At 44.1% G+C, this 21,426-nt stretch overlaps 2 protein-coding genes across 4 annotated transcripts in view; both read right to left on the bottom strand.

The window, feature by feature from the left end:
• Positions 1 to 11,463, bottom strand: part of syt12 (synaptotagmin XII) — a 28,496-nt gene extending 17,033 nt beyond the window's left edge. Inside the window, exon 1 of one of the 2 annotated variants that reach the window (XM_069162104.1) lies at positions 10,923 to 11,463. The gene's annotated coding sequence lies outside the window, so the exon portion shown is untranslated. The remainder of the gene's footprint in view (positions 1 to 10,922) is intronic. The other variant, XM_069162105.1, reaches the window with a different exon arrangement.
• Positions 11,464 to 15,234: 3,771 nt separating this feature from the next.
• Positions 15,235 to 21,426, bottom strand: part of peak1 (pseudopodium-enriched atypical kinase 1) — a 105,491-nt gene continuing 99,299 nt past the window's right edge. For both annotated transcript variants that reach the window (XM_069162427.1, XM_069162428.1), the window contains one exon: positions 15,235 to 19,591. In XM_069162427.1, coding sequence (XP_069018528.1) covers positions 18,140 to 19,591 — 1,452 coding nt within the window. In that variant the 3' untranslated portion in view covers positions 15,235 to 18,139. The remainder of the gene's footprint in view (positions 19,592 to 21,426) is intronic.

Raw genomic sequence — 21,426 nt, 5'->3', positions numbered from 1 at the left:
CATACCACAAGAAATCTCAGCAGGTGTCAGATAGAGTAGGAAGGTATGTGATTTGATGAGGATGAAAATAAACTGAGGCAGGCAGAAAATAGGAAAACAGAAAAAACTAATCCTGAAATCGCAATGTCTTACTCCCAAACTATCAACATACATCAGATATAATATCCATTTTCTACTTTAGCTTTGAGACCATCTGCTGACGGCTCGGCAACATACGGCTGTGACGAGAAAGGTGAACATTTGCATAATATCTTTTCCACTAATGTGTCATCTTCATGCCCACATGATCCTGACTCTCACACTTGTTTAGCTGTATCTCACCGCTGCTGCAGAGATTCCTCATCTTATAAGAGTCCTTCATAAAGCCTGCTAGACCATCTTCTGTTGCACACAGAGCACAGCTGTTGAAAGGCCATTTTAATTACCACGATACGCATGAAATAAATGTCTTGTCACAATGTCAGCTTGCAGAACAGGCTGCGATGAGCGTTCAGTGGCATGTGAATAATGCAATGGAACAGAGATTGTAAAATTACCATGTGAAATATTTTTCCAGAACAGTAATGAGGCTCTCAAAGGGAGAATTTAAACACAGGAAAAGTCTTCCAATTAAAAATCATGCATCAGAAGACAAATATTTTAGCTGTTGCATTATGAGGGACAAAATGAAGCTTCATATCTCAGTTCTAGTTGTTGGAAAACTTTGACAACTTCTTCCACGTGACATTTCTTTCCAGGCACTTGGGTGGCTTTCCTGACTGACTGCACCCTGGTTGAGTGTTTCTGCTCCATCAAGACATGTAGAAAAATTAGAGGGTGTGTGTGTGTGTGTGTGTGTGTGTGTGTGTGTGTGTGTGTGCGTGTGTGTGTGTGTGCGTGTGTGTGTGTCTATTCCCCATCAATATCACGGATACAGTATCACAGTATCAACTTTCTATTCACTGCAGTGTGTATTTGCTCCAGTTGGTCCTAAGGTGCATAACATGCAGTCACAACATCCTTGGTTAACGTCTGACTGGGAACTTTGGTTCTCCTCTTATTCAATTAAGCTTTATTTTGAGTATAAAATCATAAACTTTAGAGCCCTAGCTTACTCTTTGTTGCTCGTTTATCTTCACTCAGTCCCTGCTCACGCTCCTCGAAAGCAGATATGTCCTCTTGGGCTTCTACCTTCCTCCTCTACTATCTGGCCCTCCTCCACCTCATCTCCTGACAGCTCCAAGTCTGACTCCCCCTCCGTAGTTCTGAATAAAATCCTTTCAGTTTCACTGAGCCCTCTTCATCCTGAAGCCTGGGACCTGGTTAAATACATGAGATGGAAAGTTCTGCTGTCCACTTCAAAGGGCATTGAATAAAAGTTATTTTAAAAGGGTTACAATTACTACGCACATCTGAAATTGTACAAATCTGAAGTTAAGTTGGTAAATGACTCTAATATTGAAGAAACAATTTGACTATTGGCAACAGAAACATAATATCTGCAAAAAGCTGATCACTTAACTCTCTTGTTTGAATAAAATGAGGAAGCCGTGATGCCCGACATTGTGAAAAGAAAGACGAGAATCATTCCAAATTGCATCCTCTTTTTTTTATTTTTACTTTCAATACACGCTAGCCTTATAAAGTATGTATGGTTGCATGCAGTATGCATTCAATTAGGACATACTATGTCATCAAAAATGACCCTTAAACTTTGACCCTCTTGGTCAAATCCATCGCGATATTTAGCGCAACATAGAATGACTGCAACACTTTACGTTATACTTATTCTTAATGCTGGAAGCTTATCTTCTTCTTTTTCTTCCTTTTGTGAATTGCAACTGGGCTGATCATTAGCGTCACCAAATCTCTCTGTCGTTCAGTCAATGTGATGTGTCTTCCGCTGCGCAAAGAATCTGTGCGTCAGAACACCCAGAGAAGCACGCTGGCCTTCATACTGCAAAATACGACTAGATTCAGTTGGATAGCCTGTGATTTTTGGTGTACTACATTTCACTAGGACTCAAATAGACTGCAAAAATAGCGTTGGACATAGAGGTCTCGGACTCGTCCCCCAAAAAGAACAAAAAAATGACTTGCCAGGTCAGGAGGACATAAACTGAATTCAATTTGAATTCATAAAGAACATTTGAAGTCACAAGCTGCCTTAAAATCAGAAAAAAATACTCATCAATGAAAAACAGCTCTCAGTATTACAGTATAAAAATCTCCTCTGTGTCTTTGGTTTCTCTGTGTTCTGATGTAGAATCTCCTACAAACACCAGCAGGACCTGGGAGGTAACACGCTGTGACTGCTGCATGCAAACCAGGCAGCTTTCTCTGTGTCTCCACTCTGAGTCTAAATGCAGCTCAGACACCGAGAGTCAAGCCGACACACCTGCTCAGAGAGATTCTGCACTCTGGATGTAAATATGTCACCGATGCTGCTGTTTGCTGCGAACGAGGAAGAAAGAAAACAAGGAATGCCTTCTGTTGAAGCTGCATGTTAAAACAGGTATGATCAATAAGAACACACTGATTTATCCTCTCTCTCATTCACTCTCACACACACACACACACACACACACACACACACACACACACACACACACACACACACACACACACACAGAACAGATGAGAGATTAGATAGGGAGCGAAGTGAGTCAAGGCTGAGATAATAAAGAATACTTGAAAATAAAAGCTGGGTGTCGGTGTTCAAAAAGCAATAAGAATGAGAGGGTCTGGGAGTAATAGAAGAAAAAAGGGAGGAGGAATCACAGGCCTGTCAGCTGCTCTCTTCGTACTCTTTCTCGCTTGCTCTTCCGACAACTGATCAATCAATTCTGCTTTTAATATCGCCCAATGACTCATAATTAAATTAACTGCCTCGCTGCTGTGCTCGGTGAAACAGTCTGACATAATACAACACTGCACCCCGAGTACAGCCAGCAAAGCAATATGTGTCTGTCCCTCTCTCTGTCTGTTCTACCTCCTCACATGTCAGTCTGTTTCCAAGTCAACTACACTTTGACTCTCTGGTTTGTACAGCTCGTTTGGCGCATGTTTAAGTAAAATAGCAACCCACAGCTGGCGCCGGATTATAAGTGTCAGCGTTGGCGCTAGCGGAGGCAGAACGAATCTGTATACTGCAGGGAAACAACTCCATCACTCACAGTTAAAACAACAAAACCAGGACTCAAACTTCTTTGGCAAGGCTACCTCACATTAGACCAAAATTCACTGCGTCAAAATGTGGGTCCGACTACCCTCCATTCGGGAATTGTCTCCAGTTGTTGCATCCGAATGGGAATAGACAGGTTCATTTTGAAACTACTGCATCAGCCTTCAACTAATCAGCATTGACCACCATATGCACCAAAACTCGCTGAAAATACATTTAGAAATGAACACTGTACTTCAATTACAATTAACCACCGACCCTAGTCTCTGATTGGTCCGCCGAATGAGCAAACGTGAATGCAAACAGGGTTTCCAGACTATAACCGCAGCGAAGAAAACTGAAGCTGTGAGCAACAGGCGGCCAGAATAACTTCACATCTAAAGGTGGCTTAAAAAAGTGGAAAACTTAACAATGTGCTCTCAATTGTTAATGTTAATATTTATTTATTTTTGTATTGTCAACAGGAAAACGTATGTTACAGAAAATTATGAGAAGAGCTGATGTTGACATGTGATGTTAGGCGTGTGTCAAAGGTCATGTCGAAATAAAGTCGCACAGAGCGAGAGTTCCAGTTCAACTGATGCCCCACGTGTTTTATTCCTCCGCCACATTTTTTGGTCGATCATTGGGTATACCTGGCAGAATCGCTGAGCAACACAACCTCTGTCAACAGATTATGGGCCCAGAGTTACCACCGTTCTACAGAGTTACCACCGTTCTACAGAGTTACCAACGTTCTACAGAGTTACCAACATTATACAGTTACCAACATTACAGAGTTACCCAACGTTCTACAGAGTTACCACCGTTGTACAGAGTTACCAACATTATACAGTTACCCAACGTTCTACAGAGTTACCCAACGTTCTACAGAGTTACCAACGTTATACAGAGTTACCAACGTTCTACAGAGTTACCACCGTTCTACAGAGTTACCAACATTATACAGTTACCCAACGTTCTACAGAGTTACCCAACGTTCTACAGAGTTACCAACGTTATACAGAGTTACCAACGTTCTACAGAGTTACCAACGTTCTACAGAGTTACCAACATTATACAGAGTTACCAACGTTCTACAGAGTTACCCAACATTATACAGTTACCCAACGTTCTACAGAGTTACCCAACGTTCTACAGAGTTACCACCGTTCTACAGAGTTACCCAACATTATACAGAGTTACCAACGTTATACAGAGTTACCAGCGTTCTACAGAGTTACCCAACGTTCTACAGAGTTACCAACGTTATACAGCGTTACCAACGTTCTACAGAGTTACCAACGTTCTACAGAGTTACCAACATTATACAAAGTTACCAACGTTCTACAGAGTTACCCAACATTATACAGAGTTACCAACGTTCTACAGAGTTACCAACGTTCTACAGAGTTACCAACATTATACAGAGTTACCAACGTTCTACAGAGTTACCCAACATTATACAGTTACCAACGTTCTACAGAGTTACCAACATTATACAGAGTTACCAACGTTCTACAGAGTTACCCAACATTATACAGTTACCCAACGTTCTATAGAGTTACCCAACGTTCTACAGAGTTACCACCGTTCTACAGAGTTACCCAACATTATACAGAGTTACCCAACGTTATACAGAGTTACCAACGTTCTACAGAGTTACCCAACGTTCTACAGAGTTACCAACGTTATACAGAGTTACCAACGTTCTACAGAGTTACCAACGTTCTACAGAGTTACCAACATTATACAGAGTTACCAACGTTCTACAGAGTTACCCAACATTATACAGTTACCCAACGTTCTATAGAGTTACCCAACGTTCTACAGAGTTACCACCGTTCTACAGAGTTACCCAACATTATACAGAGTTACCCAACGTTATACAGAGTTACCAACGTTCTACAGAGTTACCCAACGTTATACAGAGTTACCAACGTTCTACAGAGTTACCCAACATTATACAGTTACCAACGTTCTACAGAGTTACCAACATTATACAGAGTTACCAACGTTCTACAGAGTTACCCAACATTATACAGTTACCCAACGTTCTACAGAGTTACCCAACGTTCTACAGAGTTACCACTGTTCTACAGAGTTACCCAACGTTATACAGAGTTACCAACGTTCTACAGAGTTACCCATCGTTATACAGAGTTACCCAACATTATACAGAGTTACCCAACATTATACAGAGTTACCACCATTCTACAGAGTTACCCAACATTATACAGAGTTACCCAACGTTCTACAGAGTTACTAACGTTCTACAGAGTTACCAACGTTCTACAGAGTTGCCAATGTTATAGTTACCCAACGTTATACAAAGTTACCCAATGTTATACAGAGTTACCAACGTTATACAGAGTTACCCAACGTTATACAGAGTTACCAACTTTATACAGAGTTACCCAACGTTATACAAAGTTACCCAACGTTATACAGCGTTACCACCATTATACAGATTTCACATTTCACATTCATGAGCATAACACACTGTATTACATACAAACAGAAAGTGATGGGTGTGATGACCAGTGTAAGGGCTGCTATGATATACAGACATGGGATGAGATCTTGGTGACACTGTAATTATGATGCTGTTCAGAAATTACAGAATGTTGTTAATGGTATGACAATTAAGGGTAAAACAGACAAACACACCCCATTTTGTGAAGTGTGCACAAGGAAAGTTCATCCAAACCAGAAACAGCCAGCCAGATGTGAGAGCCAGAGGAGCTCTGGAGTTGGTACACACAGATGTTGCGGGACCAGTAGACCCAGAGTCCAGAGAAGGCTTTAGGTACGCGTTATCACTCACTGATGATTATTCCAGTGCAGTGTTTGTGTACTTTCTTAAAAATAAGAGTGACGCAGTGCAGGCAACAGAGACGTTTCTTGCTGATACAGCTCCACATGGGAAGATTAAATGTATCGGGTCCGACAATGGTACTGAATTCATGGGAAAAAATTACCAGTCACTCCTCAGCAAAAATGGGATCAGACATGAAACCTCAGCGCCATACTCGCCGCACCAGAATGGCAGTGCAGAGCGAAATTAGCTCACCTTATTTGACGTGGCGAGATGGGTGAACGCTAATAGAAAGTGAACTGCCAAAAGAGTTGTGGACCTATGCAGTACAGACAGCAGCCGTAGTGAGAAACACATGCTTTAACAATCGCACAAAACAGACAGCTTTCCAAATTTCCGGGTTCGAATCCTGTCCTGGGCCTTTCTGTCTGGACTTTGCATGTTCTCCCTGTGCCTGCGTGGGTTCTCTCCGGGTACTCCGGCTTCCTCCCCACCATCCAAAAACATGCACATCAGGTTCATTGGTGGTTCTACAAATTGCCCTTAGGTGTGAATGAGAGCATGAATGGTCTTTGTTTCCTTCTGTCTCTATGTGTTGGCCCTGTGATGGACTGCCGACCTGTCCAGGGTGTAACCCTGCCTTCGTCCAATGTGAGCTGGGATAGGCTCCAGCCCCCCCCCCCCCCCCCCCCCCCCCGTGACCCTGCTCAGGATAAGGTGGGTATAGATAATGGATGGATGGATGGATTATGTAATTTATGAGGAGAGTGATGATCAAGCTCGGACTAATATTGACTATTGTTACAGATTAATGTCAGACGTACCACTAACATTCAGGGAGGCAGTGACCTCACCTAACTCAAAAGAATGGGTTCATGCGATAGATGAAGAAATGCAGTCGCAAAGAGAAAATGACACATTTGCCATAACCAATTTGTCTCAGGGTAAGAAAACACTGGGGGGGTAAATGGGTGTATGCAGTAAAGAAAAATGTTGATGGATCTGACAAATACGAGGCACGATATGGATAAGGATACAGTCATAAAATGGGTGTTGACTATGAGGAGACATTTTCTCCGACTGCTAATCTGACAAGTATCAGGGTGTTGATGCAAAACGCAGCACGGGAAAATCTGATTTTACATCAGATGGATGTCAAGGCTGCCTACCTTCATGCACCAATAGATTGAGATTTACATGGAACAACCAGAGGGTTATGAGGTCAAATCTAACACAAATGAGAAGTTGGTGTATAAGGTGGAAAAATCTCTATATGGACTAAAACAATCAGGCAGAAATTGAAACAGGATACGGCATACGTACCTGAGTGAAAATGACTTTGAGCAAAATCCTGCTGATCACCGTGTTTACACAAGAGAATCCGAAAACGGGAAAGTGATCAACATAATGAGTTGATGATGTAATCATTGCTGCCAGTGATGAAAATTCACAGCTTGATTTCACAGACATTTATTTTCTATCAAATTCTGCAGATTAACAAACGTCAGTTTTAATCCATCTTTTTACTTTGACTGTAAAATTAACAGTTATAAAGGCCAAACTGCATTTGATGAAAATGAATGGAAAAGGCATCTTTGAGTGGAACAGCAAGCAGGAAATTGTTTGCACTCTGTCTCGTTTGATGATTCAGCGGAGATATACTTAAACAGCTCTCCCAACTGGAATTGGATTTGTCTCCAAAAAAACCTGGAAGTTAAATATTTTCTCTCCATCTTTGCCAAAGAGAGAGAAAAGCTCTGTGCATTTAGTGATGAGTTCACAAGAAAAAGTCTGCTGATTTCACTCTAAATCACATTAAACATCAGAATGTCCAAAAGGCTCTTACACAATATAGAGTGGATAAAACACAATCACACCGAGGAAGAGCTCTGCTTTGGTTCCATAAGAGACGTAATATTATATTTTACCTTCTTTTATCCTGATAAAGCCTGACAGAGCACATGTTGTTTTTCCAGAAACGTCTTAATCAGGTCCGCAACGCTTTTAATTACATTAGAAGTTGCAGAGTTGCCATTTATTTCCACACCTGATGGGACTTTTTCCATGCCACCAATTTTTCATCAGTTTTGCGATCTAACCTCAGACTGGTGCCGGCATTGAAGCTAAATCATAAGTGATGTGTTGCCGCCTCCCATCCCACTAATTTATTGTGCCTACTACTTATTCGATTAATAACCTCACAATGAGGCTAATATAGGACAGGGAGAGCACTTAGTGTTACAAAAATATGTCCCACCTGATTTAACATTTTGGAGAAAAGGTTCATTCACTTTCTGTGAATGAACCTTTTCTCCAGGTCATTTTAATTACCACGATACGCATTACATTTTACAGCCCAACTGATATTTGACTTCTCCTCACTTTTTGTGAGAGGAAATATAACCCTTAAAGAAAAACGACATAGATTTCCCATTTGCAAAAAGTCATGTGATCACATGTGACCACATACACGTGATTGTGCCCATGTGAAACATGTATTTTGCCTCTTGGGGGGGAAATGTGTGGGTTTGGAGCATTTTCATTGTGTACTGTGCGAAGCCCACATAGATTCCCATTTGAGAGATTTTCCCCATGTGATCACGTGTGTCCCATGTAGACAACATGGAAACTCATTTGTTTTTCTTCTGCAAGGGAGACTACAAGGAGTGGTATCAATCTTCTCATCCTGTTTTTACCTAGAAAACAAATAAACATATATATGTTTTTCACTCAACTAGCCCAGAGGTAGTAAAGCAACCAACTTTATATCTTGTCAGAACTGCTTAATGCCTGATTACTTCCCAGAGTGGAAATCTCATAAAGGTGATTCATCTGACGACGCGTTACGATCCAGCCTGCTGCGTTTCGAGGCGTCTCTGAGAGAAGTGAGCTGTAGCTACATTTGGCAGCAAACTGCTCTGACCACAGGTATTCGCCATAAAACGAGGCGTTCCATGACCCGATCCATTCTGGAAATATTAGCTGTGATACATTGAGGCGTGAGCCGGCGCTCGATGTTGGGGACAGACCATTTGGATAATGGTGTTGGCCTTGGGTGTTACGGTCGACTCAAAGGGCCACATGTCTCCAGCGTTCATCTAAGTGCTCAGTTTTCTTAATGTAATAACACTTTTCATCCCAGGAGTTCAGCCGGGACACAAGGAAGGGGAAGAGTGTGCGTTGGTGCTGTGTGTGTGTGTGCGTGTGTGTGTGTGTGTGCGTGCGTGTGCGCGTGCGTGTGTGTGTGTGTGTGTGTGAGGCAGGGGAGGCCCGTGATAGAGAGCGAGAAGGAGAGTATGTGTTAAACGAATGGCTGAGATGATTGCGAGTGCTGGTGGAGGAATAGAATCCTGAGCAGGTCGTATTTCAGCTCGGCGAAGGGGCAGAAGTCCCAGCGACACTCTCACACACAGAAACACAAACACACACAACCGGTGACGTCATCCGGACTGCACACCGCCAGCGTCATTACAAAAGCTGTGGGCAACACGCTCAGAGAGCGGGACGGGACTCGGAGTAACATGATCGAATTTTTTTTTTTTTTTTTTTTTGGAGTTCGACATTTCTAACGAAACCCCTCTTTTGTAGATTCTGAATGAGCTTCTTCCTTTTAAACTCGCAGCACTGAGAGGCACAAAGTGCACTCCTACACATCTCGCTGTTCACTGCTCAGTCAATCGGTCACACATAAAAGTCACTGATATCCGTTCAGTCTGTGCAGAAAACGCCAGGCAGCTTAGAAGACTGAACAGGAAGGAGCGTTCAGACATATTCAGACATATCGCATCATTTTGCAGGATTAGTCTGGGGGAAAAAAAAAAAAATGCAAAAGCCAAAGACAGAGTGACTTCACTGGTTCCCAACCTTTTTGGATTCTGACCCTCTAAAAGTAACGCAGTCTTCATGTAACCCTTTGTCACAGGTTGCATAATATCCGAGCTGCAGTTCAGCCACAGAGTGACGCGGCCTTTGGTTGTTTCATATGATTTAAGACTGCAGTATTTCTTAATTTAAACAAAACAGAGCAGAGGGATAATCTGTTGTCCTAAAACTGCAGCTATCGCTGATTCAATGTGAACAACCCCTTGTTGAATGTGATTCAACATCACCCATCATTTACTGTCCTCTCTCCACAGAGGAAAACACCCCCGAAAAAGCAAATTAATCTTGTGACCTTTGTGTTGGCCCCAATTTAGAGGATCCGGTGGTGCCTACCGACAGACAAAATATATTCACTGAATGTGTGTTTAGATATCGTGATCTATTCTCTGGTCAGATATCCTTCACTCACTTTATTAAGTTCTGGAAAAACAATAAACACTGAAGGTTTTTGGAGCAAAACATGTTCAACAAAGAAACCCACTAAATTAAGCAAAACCAAAAGGATGTACAGTATGACACGCAGTTTTATGGTTGCCCTAATCTGCAAACAAAAGGCTGGCAGAACCTGACTTTTATCGGTCTCCATTTTACACAACATCCTCACAGCTGCTCATCTGACCTGCACTAAGTTTTGTCAACTGGAGTTCAGCAAAGTGCTGCTGCGTGGACAGCTCCCTCTGCCATGTATTGCCCCTCCTTTAACCCGTATAGCCACTGAAGGCTGAGCATCAATCCACTCCCACAGCCAAAAAAAAAAAAAGAAACCCCGCTCCGAGTTCAGGTCGACTGGCAATGCGAATCGATATTCGGGGTCGAACGAGGGAAGAGAGAGGGGACGCGGAAAAGCCGTGCCAAGAGAAACCTGCCATCCCGTTTGTTGGGATACATTCACAAGCGCAGCTCATGCTTCGCACGCTTTAAATGAATCCCCTCACTGTCAACAAAGACCCCGAGGGGAGAAAAGAAAGACGCATGCAAATCCCAGGTCCCGCTACGTTGTGCGCAGAGGAGCGCAGGAGCGCAGCGGCTTACGGCAGGTGGTCGACGGGGCCAAACGGCCTGAGAGCACGCATTTCTTACCCGGACTTTTCTTTTTGGTGCAGTAGGGAGGAATGAGGAGGATGAGGAGGAGGAGGAGGAGGAAGAGGGGGGTAGAGACCAACTCCACCGCTCTCCCTTCTTCAGGCGCCTCTTTCCATCCAATGACTCCGGTGCCGTTCGGGCTTATCTATCCCGGGGGAGGAGGGGAGGGAAACGGCGTTCACGCTCCTGCTGGTTCAGCGCATACGGGAGCATTCAGACGCGGCCAGCTGGAGGAGGAAGAGGAGCGGCGGCGGGAAGAACAAGAGGAGGAGGAGGAGGAGGAGGAGGAGGGTTTATCTTCAGAGGTGTCCGTCCGCTGCTGCTGCTCGCCGGAGTGTGGAGCGCTGCAGCCAGAGGCATGTCTGTGTGAGCCGCAGCTCAGCCCCGACCGACTGACTGCACAAACAAAGTCCCACCCCTGCAGCGCAACTTCTACCGCCGGGGCGCTCAATAACGCGACCACCGCCTCCTCCGGTGAGGCTTCACAGCAGCAGCAGCAGCACTGGCGAGGACCTCCCTGCTGCGCGCACACACACACACACACACACACACACACACACACACACACACACACACCCTGGTGTTATGCAACGGGTGCACAAGGGGGAAGCCTCTCCGGGATGGGAGGAGTGTGAGTCTATTTCAGGGACACCCATACTTCTCAAGTGTTCCTCATCATCCCTCCACAACCTGACGCCCACAAAAAAAAAAAAATAATAATCTTCTGACCCCCCCCAAACAGATCAAATTCTGTCCCAAGAACAAACCTCCTCCTCCTCCTCCCCTCTTCCTCGGAGATCTGAGCTGTTAGGGATGATTCAGTGTGAAATTGTGTAACTGTCTGTACTGGAGGTGGGCAGGGTGCAGAAATGACACCTCTGATGGAAAGCACACATCTTTCCTCCTCTTCTAATCCAGACATTCCCCAGATTATCAAATTAAAGATGTATTAAACTACTCCTCATGTCCTTCATCTGCCAGCAGTGCAAAGTCAGCACCACATGAAGTAAACCGTTGAGGTGCTCCTTCCTAATGAGGCACAGTTTATAAGCTGTAGTCAAATTATGTATAATTGGTGTAACAGAATGTTAGAGGGTTTTTCACCGTTTAAGAAGGCAAACATTCTTATTCATTCATTATAACCGGTGTTTAATAAAATCATTATAATTCCTGCTGGAATTTTGGAAATCCTTTTAACTTAATTGACTTATTTCTGATTTAGATTCAGACAACTTTATTGATCCCACGCATGAAGGCCAATTCATTTCCAGCTCACCCAGTCACACGGCAACAGAGCAGCATGTCAACATAGATGGTGGATACAAGGTAAGCTAGATGGTCTGTACTTTCAGTGCTTTCTCAACACGGTGTTCTCAGAGCGCTTTACACTGTTTACCCATTCACGCACACATTCACACACCGGAGCTGCCACAAAGGCTCGCCTGCCATCAGGAGCAGCTTGGGCATCAGCGTCCTGGCCGAGGACACTCCGGCATGCAGACAGGAGGAACCAGGAATCAAACCTGCTCCCGCAACCTGTTCCACCATCTGAGCCGCAGCCACCCACAAAGGAGCAGCAGCATCTAAAAATAAGTTATAAGAAGTTATAGACGGAAAAAAGTTCTAATAAAGACGTTAAAATCAAATGTTAAATAAATAATACAAATAAGTTATGGTTAATACAAGTAACCAAATTCAAAGACTGTCACTGGCAGCTGTAATTTGAGACTCTCTTACTTTAAGATTTCAGAAGGACACGTTGCCTGTTTTAGTTCCCTGCTCTCTTATGAAGCCACGTGGCAAAATGCAGTTTAAGTGGTGAAATATGAAGCCAATTCAAAGTGTCAAGGTTGGACTTCCTTCTGTCGTCGTGACCTTCAGCATCTTGAACACGCCTTTTCTTCTGATCACCTTGGAGGACACACTGTTGACAGAGATGCATCTTTATTTTTTTTTTATTAGGGTGCAAATTCCTATGAGTTCAAGGTCATTCTCAATAACACATCAGTTGCAACATTTGGGAATATACACTGTGGCAACTCTAATGACATGCAGCTATAAAATACATTTTCTCTCTCTAACATAGAACATGTTATTTGATTTCACTTTGTCTGATGAATAAACCCCCTGCAGTGGGACCCTGTGACACCCCCCCCCCCCTCCCACCTCCCACCCCCAGTCTGGCTTTGACTTCATTCAGCTCGATTATTTATCAAGCAATGACTCATAATGCAGGTGATAAATCTGTTGGAGCATCACTCTGGTTCCACGGTTTGATTTTACTGCCCAGTGGATTCAGACACTTTGAACCCCAGAGACTCCTGCAACCGGTGTAAAAAAAAAAAAAAAAAATCCTTCTATATGAACAGCAGCTGTCATTCTATTGCTTCCTTGGATGGTGTCCGTGTTGCATTGACAGAATCCACAGTGAACACGTCGGGGTTTTTCCTCTTTTCTCCTGTTGTGCCCGTCCTCTGCTGCAGCTGTCACACTCAGCGGAAGACAGAAAGGCGAATGCATGTTATGAACAGCAACTGAGAACGAAACTTTTTTTTTTTTTCTTCTTTTTTTTCCAACAGCGGTACGTTGTGCCGAAACAAGCCTTAAACTGCAGTAATTTGCCAAACAAGTAACATAAAACATTGCTCGCGGTAGTTTTCTGTTCTATGAAAGAAAGTCCTCCTTTTCATCTACAGAGGAAGAGCGAGGCAGCTGAGTAAGACATCCAGTATTATGTTAGATAAGCGTATAATCTCAGCCTGGACAGGATAATCTCATCTTTTTTTGCTTCAAGCTGAATGACATGAGGTTTCATCAATAGCAAATCTTCCCAAACGTGCTGGGAATACATCTACTTTCACGTTCACCCTCCGGACCTCATACGCTGTCTTCTCACAGCTTTCACCATCACTAAAAGTCAAAGTAAACACTACTGGACAGTGAAGAGGCTTCCCAACAGGAGAGCGGTGCTCGCTGGTGTTTCTTTGCCTTTTGCGATGTCTCCATCTGGTGGTGGATGCTGACAGAAACATCATATTGCCATAAAAGAAAGGTACCAAACTTTACCCAGTCTAAAAAAAACCCCAACAACAACACTATTAACAGGACATGTTGTACTTTGCTGTTGGACAGTGTAATTTAAACCTTATCTTCCAGTATTAAATGGTGGAAATGACCATCTACAGACCGAAGATTCGATGACACACGAGATGCACCGAGATGATCCGGTAAAGAAACATATGGCGTGCGTGTTCTTTAAGTTTTTATAAGAAACAATTCAAAACCTTAGATTGTAGGTTTCTTTAGAGTTCCATTACCACTGACGGGATAAATATGTTTCCAGTTTTAGTACGGTCACTGTAAATGATTTAAAGGATCATTACCAGACAGAAGCTTGAGGACGGATCTTATCCAGGGTTCCCACTCCAAATCAAACGTCAAATTCCCTGACTGTTCCCAGACTTGCACTGACTAAAAAGCTGAAACTCCATATAACTCCTACAATGAACAGAAAAAAAACTGGCTGCTGTTATGCCGAGCAGACAAAAAACAAGACACATTTATTTTACTCATCAATTTGAAAGCTCACTGCCGTTTTCAGTACAAATCTTTTCACTGCTTAAAGCTACTGCACCCTTATAAACACACGGACCCTTGTACAAAAAAACTTTTTCAAGCATGAACAGGAAGAAGCTATCATGCTTTTTACCATTTAAATGGCTGCCGATGGCTCCCTCCCAAATTTAATAGAGCTATACTAATTTTACAAACTTTTACTTTTAGCTTTTCTGTCATATTTTTTTTTTTATCATTCAGTCTTTTAATTCATAATTTTGTAGCCAAAGCTCTTGAAATTGACATTTTCCTGGCATGTTTTTATCTTCCTAAGCAAGTACAAGAAAAATATTTACTGAAGCGCTTGCAACCTGTTGACAAACAGAAAGGGAGTAAAACCGAAATGTCATCAATAAAAGACAGAAAATATTATATTTTGATAAATGGCAACTCAAATTTAAACAAGCCAAAAAGATTCCCTGTCTGGGAAGGAGTTTTTAAAAAAAAATTTTTTAACTTCCCTGAAATTCTCGGACACGCGGGAACCCTGCTTATCAGTTCAGGTACAGAAGGACTGCAGACAAACAGTTTTTAACTGCACAAATAAAAATCCTCTTCATCTCAACACACTACGATGCAGCGAAACGTCTCACTTTGTCATCGCTGACTGAACTCCTCTCTTCTTCTGTGCCGTTTCCAGTCGCTCCCTGCCGGCGGGCTCAAATCGCAGCAGCAAGAACACAGGGACGCGAAGTGTATATATAAAAACATATATTTATTGTTCTGTTACTGTTGGTTAACTCGATCAACAATAAGTGGCGGCAGGCCGGGAGACATACTGTACACAAATGTAGAAAGCCTCAGTGAGCTTTTGTTTTTAGGTTCAGTGGCAATTAACAACGCAAAGAGAAAACCAAAAAACCAGAAAGAAGAAGAAGAAGAAGAAGAAGAAGAAGAAGAAGAAGAAGAAGCAAACAACATCTGCTGTCGTCCGTACTGTTGGTGAATTTCAATGGTGCGTTCCAAAGTGGTTCTTCTCCTAAGCAGGTACATTTACAAGAGGCGTAAAAATACTGTACATTGTTCTGTGTGTTGATGCAGCTGAACAATAAGATGTGTTTTTTTTTTTTTTTAATTCATCCTGCTCTCCCTTTTCTTCCCCCCAAAACATGCAAAGTCAAGTAAAGCTTTAATGGATATATGAATATTAGACAGAAACAGAGGTGCTCCGACAAAATAGTGTGTGGATTAAAATAGATAAAGGCTATATATACTATATAAAGGCTTAAATCTCTGGATACAAGGACAGCCACCAGTGCCGTCCCACACACATTCCTCAGTACACAAACCCTTTAAACACAGCGACAGACTCACACCTGCTTTGTCTCATGTTCGCTCCGTGGACCATGAAGTTTTTTTTTCTACAGCACATCTGCAGTGAAACAGACACAGGATCCTGATCCCAACAGTGACGAGCTGAACGACCGCAGTTTTTGGATATGAAAGGGAAAAAACAAAACACAACCAGAGCAAATAAAGGAAAAGTTGTGTTTGGAAACAATGTCCAGCGAGCTCTTAATTCTCTGTTCAAGATGCGTTGTGGGCGCTTTGTTCATCACGACCACAACTAAAACTGGAAGCTCGTGTCCACGCGTTGCCTCCACTGACTCCGGGCCGGAGGGTTCCGATCAATAACACAGAACCCGATTAATTCAAGCCGAATAAATTTGCGACGGGGAGCGTCGACGCAGGATTTACCATCCTACTGGCCGGATCGACGACAGAGAGGACGGGGAAACAGAATGGAAGCCAGCGTCAGCGGCGCAGGAGGGTTTTTAAAAAAAAAAAAAAAAAAAAAAATTCAAGGCTGTCTCGTACACAAAGAGTTCGCGCGCGAAGCAAAGTGGTTCAGTCGGAGGGTGTCGCTGAAGCGGATGAGACCAGGTCCAAATGTCTGTTTCAGTCCGGGCAAACGTTTACATTCCACACGCTGCAAAACAAACCCAGTTCCTCAAATTCACAGGAACTCCTCTCGAGCCTTCTTCCTTAAAAGTCTCTCCGTGTCCTCCGGCCTCCGTCGAGGAACGCCGGCGTTCAAAACTGAAATGTGCAAATGTCGTCCGTAACGCAGAACCATTCAAAAACTACTTGACAAAAAAAAACAAAAAAAACAACAACAAAAAAAAAAAAACACAACAGACAAAAGACAAACTTTTTTTGTTGTTTTTTTTGCAGTCCCTGAAACATCCCGTCCTCTGGAAGAAGTTCTTTACGCCCAACTTCACTTTGTGTCTGAAGTCGCAGTTTATGTGCCACAAAACTAAACGGAAGGTAAGATTAGTAAAAGACTGCGTAACGCTGTAAAAAGATTCATATGCCGATACCTCCGGGAGAAAAATAACAAAAGTAGGATATTTAATTGCACGTACGGCGACTGAGAGCCCAAACTGACAGCCGGGGGCGGTCGCGTCCCGTTTCAACTTCAAATCGTTCAAAAAAAAAAAAGACTGCGAAGCCAAAATGAGCCGAGCGTTCTTCAGCTGCCTCCACAAAGCTCCGTGCACACGATCCGACAGCCCGGAGGGCAGAAGGTCGGTTCAACTCAACCGCAGAACGGATTCTGAATTTCTGAACCCTAAAAAGAGATTCAACGAGTCGGTTAAATTAAGTCCAACTGAATTCAAACGTTTCCGGTAAAAACTTCTTTTTTTTTTTTTTTTTTTTTTTTAAAGTATCTTCAAACGGACGATTAGTGGCAGGTCTTTGGCTTCAGTCGTTAAAACATATTCCTCTTTTCAGTCAGTCTATTTGAATTTTTTTTTTTTTTTTTTGGGGGGGGGGAGTCACCCTGGTTAGGTTTTTATTTTGAGGAGGACGAATCCATCAACGGTCGGGGAATTCTTTTAACCCCCCCCCCCCCTCCCTCCCTCCCTCCCCCGTTCCCTTCATTTCTCTTATTTGTCTTTGAAGAATAAAGTGTTGCTTAAAATACAACACCGACGTAATAATAAGTTAAATAATTGGGACAAAATTCTCCCATTTGCTGATGCTGTCTCCAGTTTCCTTTCCAAAACTCTAACCGTGGTGGATCTTTAGATGTCGGATGAAACTTTTGTATAAATGATTTAGGTTTTAGTATAAAAAAAACAAAACAAACAAATCCACTTTTCCATGTCTCACTGCCTCAGATAAATCCCCGCAGACAGCTGCCATGCAAATGATACAGAGACCTCGCAGCTCTGCAGTCTTTGCACAACTTGGCGGACAAACATAAAACCTTCAAATTATTCCTCAAACATTTGGTAAATTCTTCCGTTTCGGGCTGTCGGAGTGTGGAAACACTTGAGGCGTGAGGATTTGGGCATCGCTGATCAGATGATTCTTTTGTTTTTGGAGTTGACTTGAGAACAGTGCCAGAGAGCCACGGTCACCTGCGTTTCCTAACCCTGATGGTGAAGCCGTGTCCGGTCGGCCCGCGGATGGATCCCTCCGCGAAGGAAACGGGCAGCGAACGACCGGCCCGTTCGGCTTCAGGTGAACACGGGCGGCTGCTGCAACAACAAAGCCGACTATGAGCTTACATCACACTTTAGCGTCAGCGAAGGGACCGCACGGGGGAAGGTGGATCTGTTGCCATAGTAACAGCTGGGCAGAGGAACTCAGAGTGGCTGTGACTGAGTCAAGTGGAAGGTGTGTGCTGGATGGGTTTGGTTCTGAGACGGGGGGTGCTGATGCTGCTGATGCTGCGGCTGCTGCGGCTGCTGATGCTGCTGCTGATGCTGCTGATGCTGCGGCTGCTGATGCTGCGGCTGCTGATGCTGCGGCTGCTGCGGCTGCTGATGCTGCGGCTGCTGCAGGATGTGCACCACCCGGCTCAGGGTGTCTGTGGTAGCAAACGCCAGGTATTGGCAGCACAGCCAGTCCTCTAAGCTCACGCCGCAAGCCGTGTCCAGCGAGCGCTCCGCGAACTTGATCATCATCAGCGTCCGCTTCAGGTCCAGCCAGTTCTGCAGGGTGGCCTCGCGCTGGCCGGAAGCGGTGCTGCAGCCCAGCGCCTGAAACAAGTCCTCCCGGGGGCCCCAGAGGAGGCACTGCAGGCAGGCGCGGGCCTCGGACATGCGGATCCTCTCGGAGGGGTTGACGGTGAGCAGTAAGCGGGCCAGCTGCTGCAGGCCCTGCGAGTAGAGCGACCGGACGGGCAGCGGCGGCAGGTCCGCCCACGTGTACTCGCGCTCCTTCAACTCGGGCGACTCCTCGAAGGGGTTGGACCGGTGCAGCATCTCATAGATGAGGATCCCCGTCTGGAACTCGTCACACTTGCGGTACTGAGTCGCCGTGACGATTTCGGGCGCCAGCCTCGACTGGTCGCGCAGCGTACCGGGGTCGGTGGCCATGAGAGTGCTCTTCTGTTTGGCCTGGGAGAAGTTACTGATGATGAGGCGGGCGGGGCAGATGGCGTTGGCGGCGGCGGCGGCGGCGGCGGCACCGGCGGTCGCACCGCAGCCGCTGCCGCTGCCGCCGCCGCCGCTGTTGCTGTTGTTGTTGGGCTCAAGTAGGTCCAGATTCCAGGGGTTGCCGGGTTGGCACTGGACCAGCAGCAGGTTTTCCAGTCGCAGGTCGCAGTGGGTCACGTGATACGGTTTCATGTGCTCCAGGCCGGAGCACAGCTGCAGCAGCAGCAGACAGACCTGGCGCTCGTACAGCTCGGGGTTGTGAGAATGTCTGGCCGTTCCTTCTCGGACGAAGTCCGCCACCGTCTGGAAGGGCACCTCGCGTGTGATGACCACCACTCTGCTCCGCAGGCGGCCAGCCGCGTTCATGTGACCGGCTGCCGGGGTTTCATCTACTTTACCGTTTGGCGCAGATGCTTTAGAGTCTGTCATTTTTGTGCCCGTTTTCATCTCCTTCTCTTTCTCCGCCGGCCCCTCGTCCTCTTTATCGTCTTCCTCCTTCTCCTCTTTTTCCTCTTCCCAGGGCAGCAGGCGCGTAGGGACGTCGGCCAGGAAGTGTCCACAGTCCTGCTGGATGTTGAAATGCACCGCCAGGCTTTGTCTCACTGCGAGGCTGTGGAAAAACTGCTGCTGGGTCTCCTTCACTTGGCTGCGACAGATCTGGAGAAGACAAAGAAGGAGAACCACGAACGTTAACGTAACGTCTGAGTTCGAGACGAGACATTTCTCACGGTGAAGCAACTCGCTGAATTACTGTAAATTGCCGACACTGCGAGGAAGGAAAAAAAAAAAAAAAAAAAAATCTGCATTTTGACTATTTTATTTGACCATGAAAACACCACAACAAACAAAGAAAGTTATTCTGTTCAGATAAATATGAAACAGCATATTCCTTTGTGCCATACTGTCTCGAAAAAAACAAAACATAAATGAGTCACACTGTTGCCCTTCAGTGTTGTGTTCCTTTCCTCCTACAAACATGAGCACTGTGCTGTGTTTTGAGTGCGTGCCACATAACCCCCCCCCCCCCCCCTCTGCTGTTGGAAACACTTATGGAGAATCAGACGTGTATTGATCGGTGGTTCCGAAAAAACGCATCGCTTACTCTGGTCTACGTGATGTTTGGTAAATAAAATAGGTTGCTCAGCTGCTGGGAAAATGTTGAAGCTCTTTTAAAACATTAAACTTTAGACTTCCCACAGACAGGGTGCGGTAGTTAGAGGATATTGAGAGAGGAGTTTAGAATATGAATAGCCCGCCTTATCTTTCAATATGGATAAAATGTCATTTCTAATATTATGTGAGCTGAAGTTTGTACCTTTTGTTTTCTCTGGCGAGTATTTTTTTTTTTTAAAGCTTCTATAATTCCGATAAATCTACATCCGTTTAATATCGAGCGACCAATTTGAATGGAATAGAAATAAAGCCCGCAGGCAACAAAAACTGCCGCGAGAGACTTTAAACAAACAGCAACGAATAAAAAAACAACAACAACAACACCATTTTAGCAGAGGATGAACTGGAGAACTCAAGAGGTGAAAAAAAAACAACCCCTTTTCAGTTTGGGTGAAAACAGTCTGTCCTGGTGTGTTTCTCTGCAGCTCGCTCCGTTAATGATATATGGAGGTGAATGAGGCAGAGAGCAGACTTGAGGCTGTCAGAGCAGCGAGAGCCTCTCTGCCTCTGAACCACAGCGACAGCTGCTGCAGCGTTCTCTCTTTCTACACTTTGATCACAGCACTGAGAGGTGAGGGCGACTCGGAGGTGGGATCAGCCTCTGCAGAAGACACAGCATTCACTAAAATACCGGCAGAGGATCGAAGTCACGACACGGGACCGAGATATCTGGGTTGAACAGCAGGGTTTTTTTTTTTAAATTAATTTAATAGGGTGGGTTTATTCGTAATTATCAAATTAGATTCTGTTTATCTGTAGTATCTGCTGACATGACCGACTTTAGCAAATATCTCTCCGTCAAAAATGTCTGAAAATGTCCTGAGAAACACAATAATATAAAGATTCTGGGAGAGAATTTGGGAACATAAGATGTGCATTTATTGACATTACAAATACACAATTAATTAACTCCTGCAACAGTGTCTGCTGAAATATAGAATGACAGAACCGCTTTGTGATTTGAGTTCATTTTAAAGTTATATTTGGCATCATTTTAAGTGTTGTTAAAACACAACATACATACTGTCAATGCAAAGTATGCTGCAAATGCAACGTTGTGGTGAAAAACCTTTTAGTCTTTGTAGTTTAGAATGAAAATCTCAATACATGAGATGTTGATTTCTCTCATAATATAGGACTTGGACATAGAAATTAAAAAATATAAAGGCCTCCTTTTAGAGCTGCATGTCTACAGGAAAAGAATAAATTACTTGTTTTATTTTTTTTGTACGATTGACTTATGACACTATGATTACTGATGATTATGTGAGCGACAGCCATCCTTGACATAAATCATGATACGTATTAAAAATCACATA

This window comes from Embiotoca jacksoni, unplaced genomic scaffold, assembly GCF_022577435.1.
Source record: "Embiotoca jacksoni isolate LCO1_2020_lvr unplaced genomic scaffold, fEmbJac1.0.p SCAF_3, whole genome shotgun sequence".
NCBI lineage: Eukaryota > Metazoa > Chordata > Actinopteri > Embiotocidae > Embiotoca > Embiotoca jacksoni.
The sequence above is the reverse complement of the archived record's forward strand: the minus strand, read 5'-3'. Positions and strand labels throughout refer to the sequence as shown.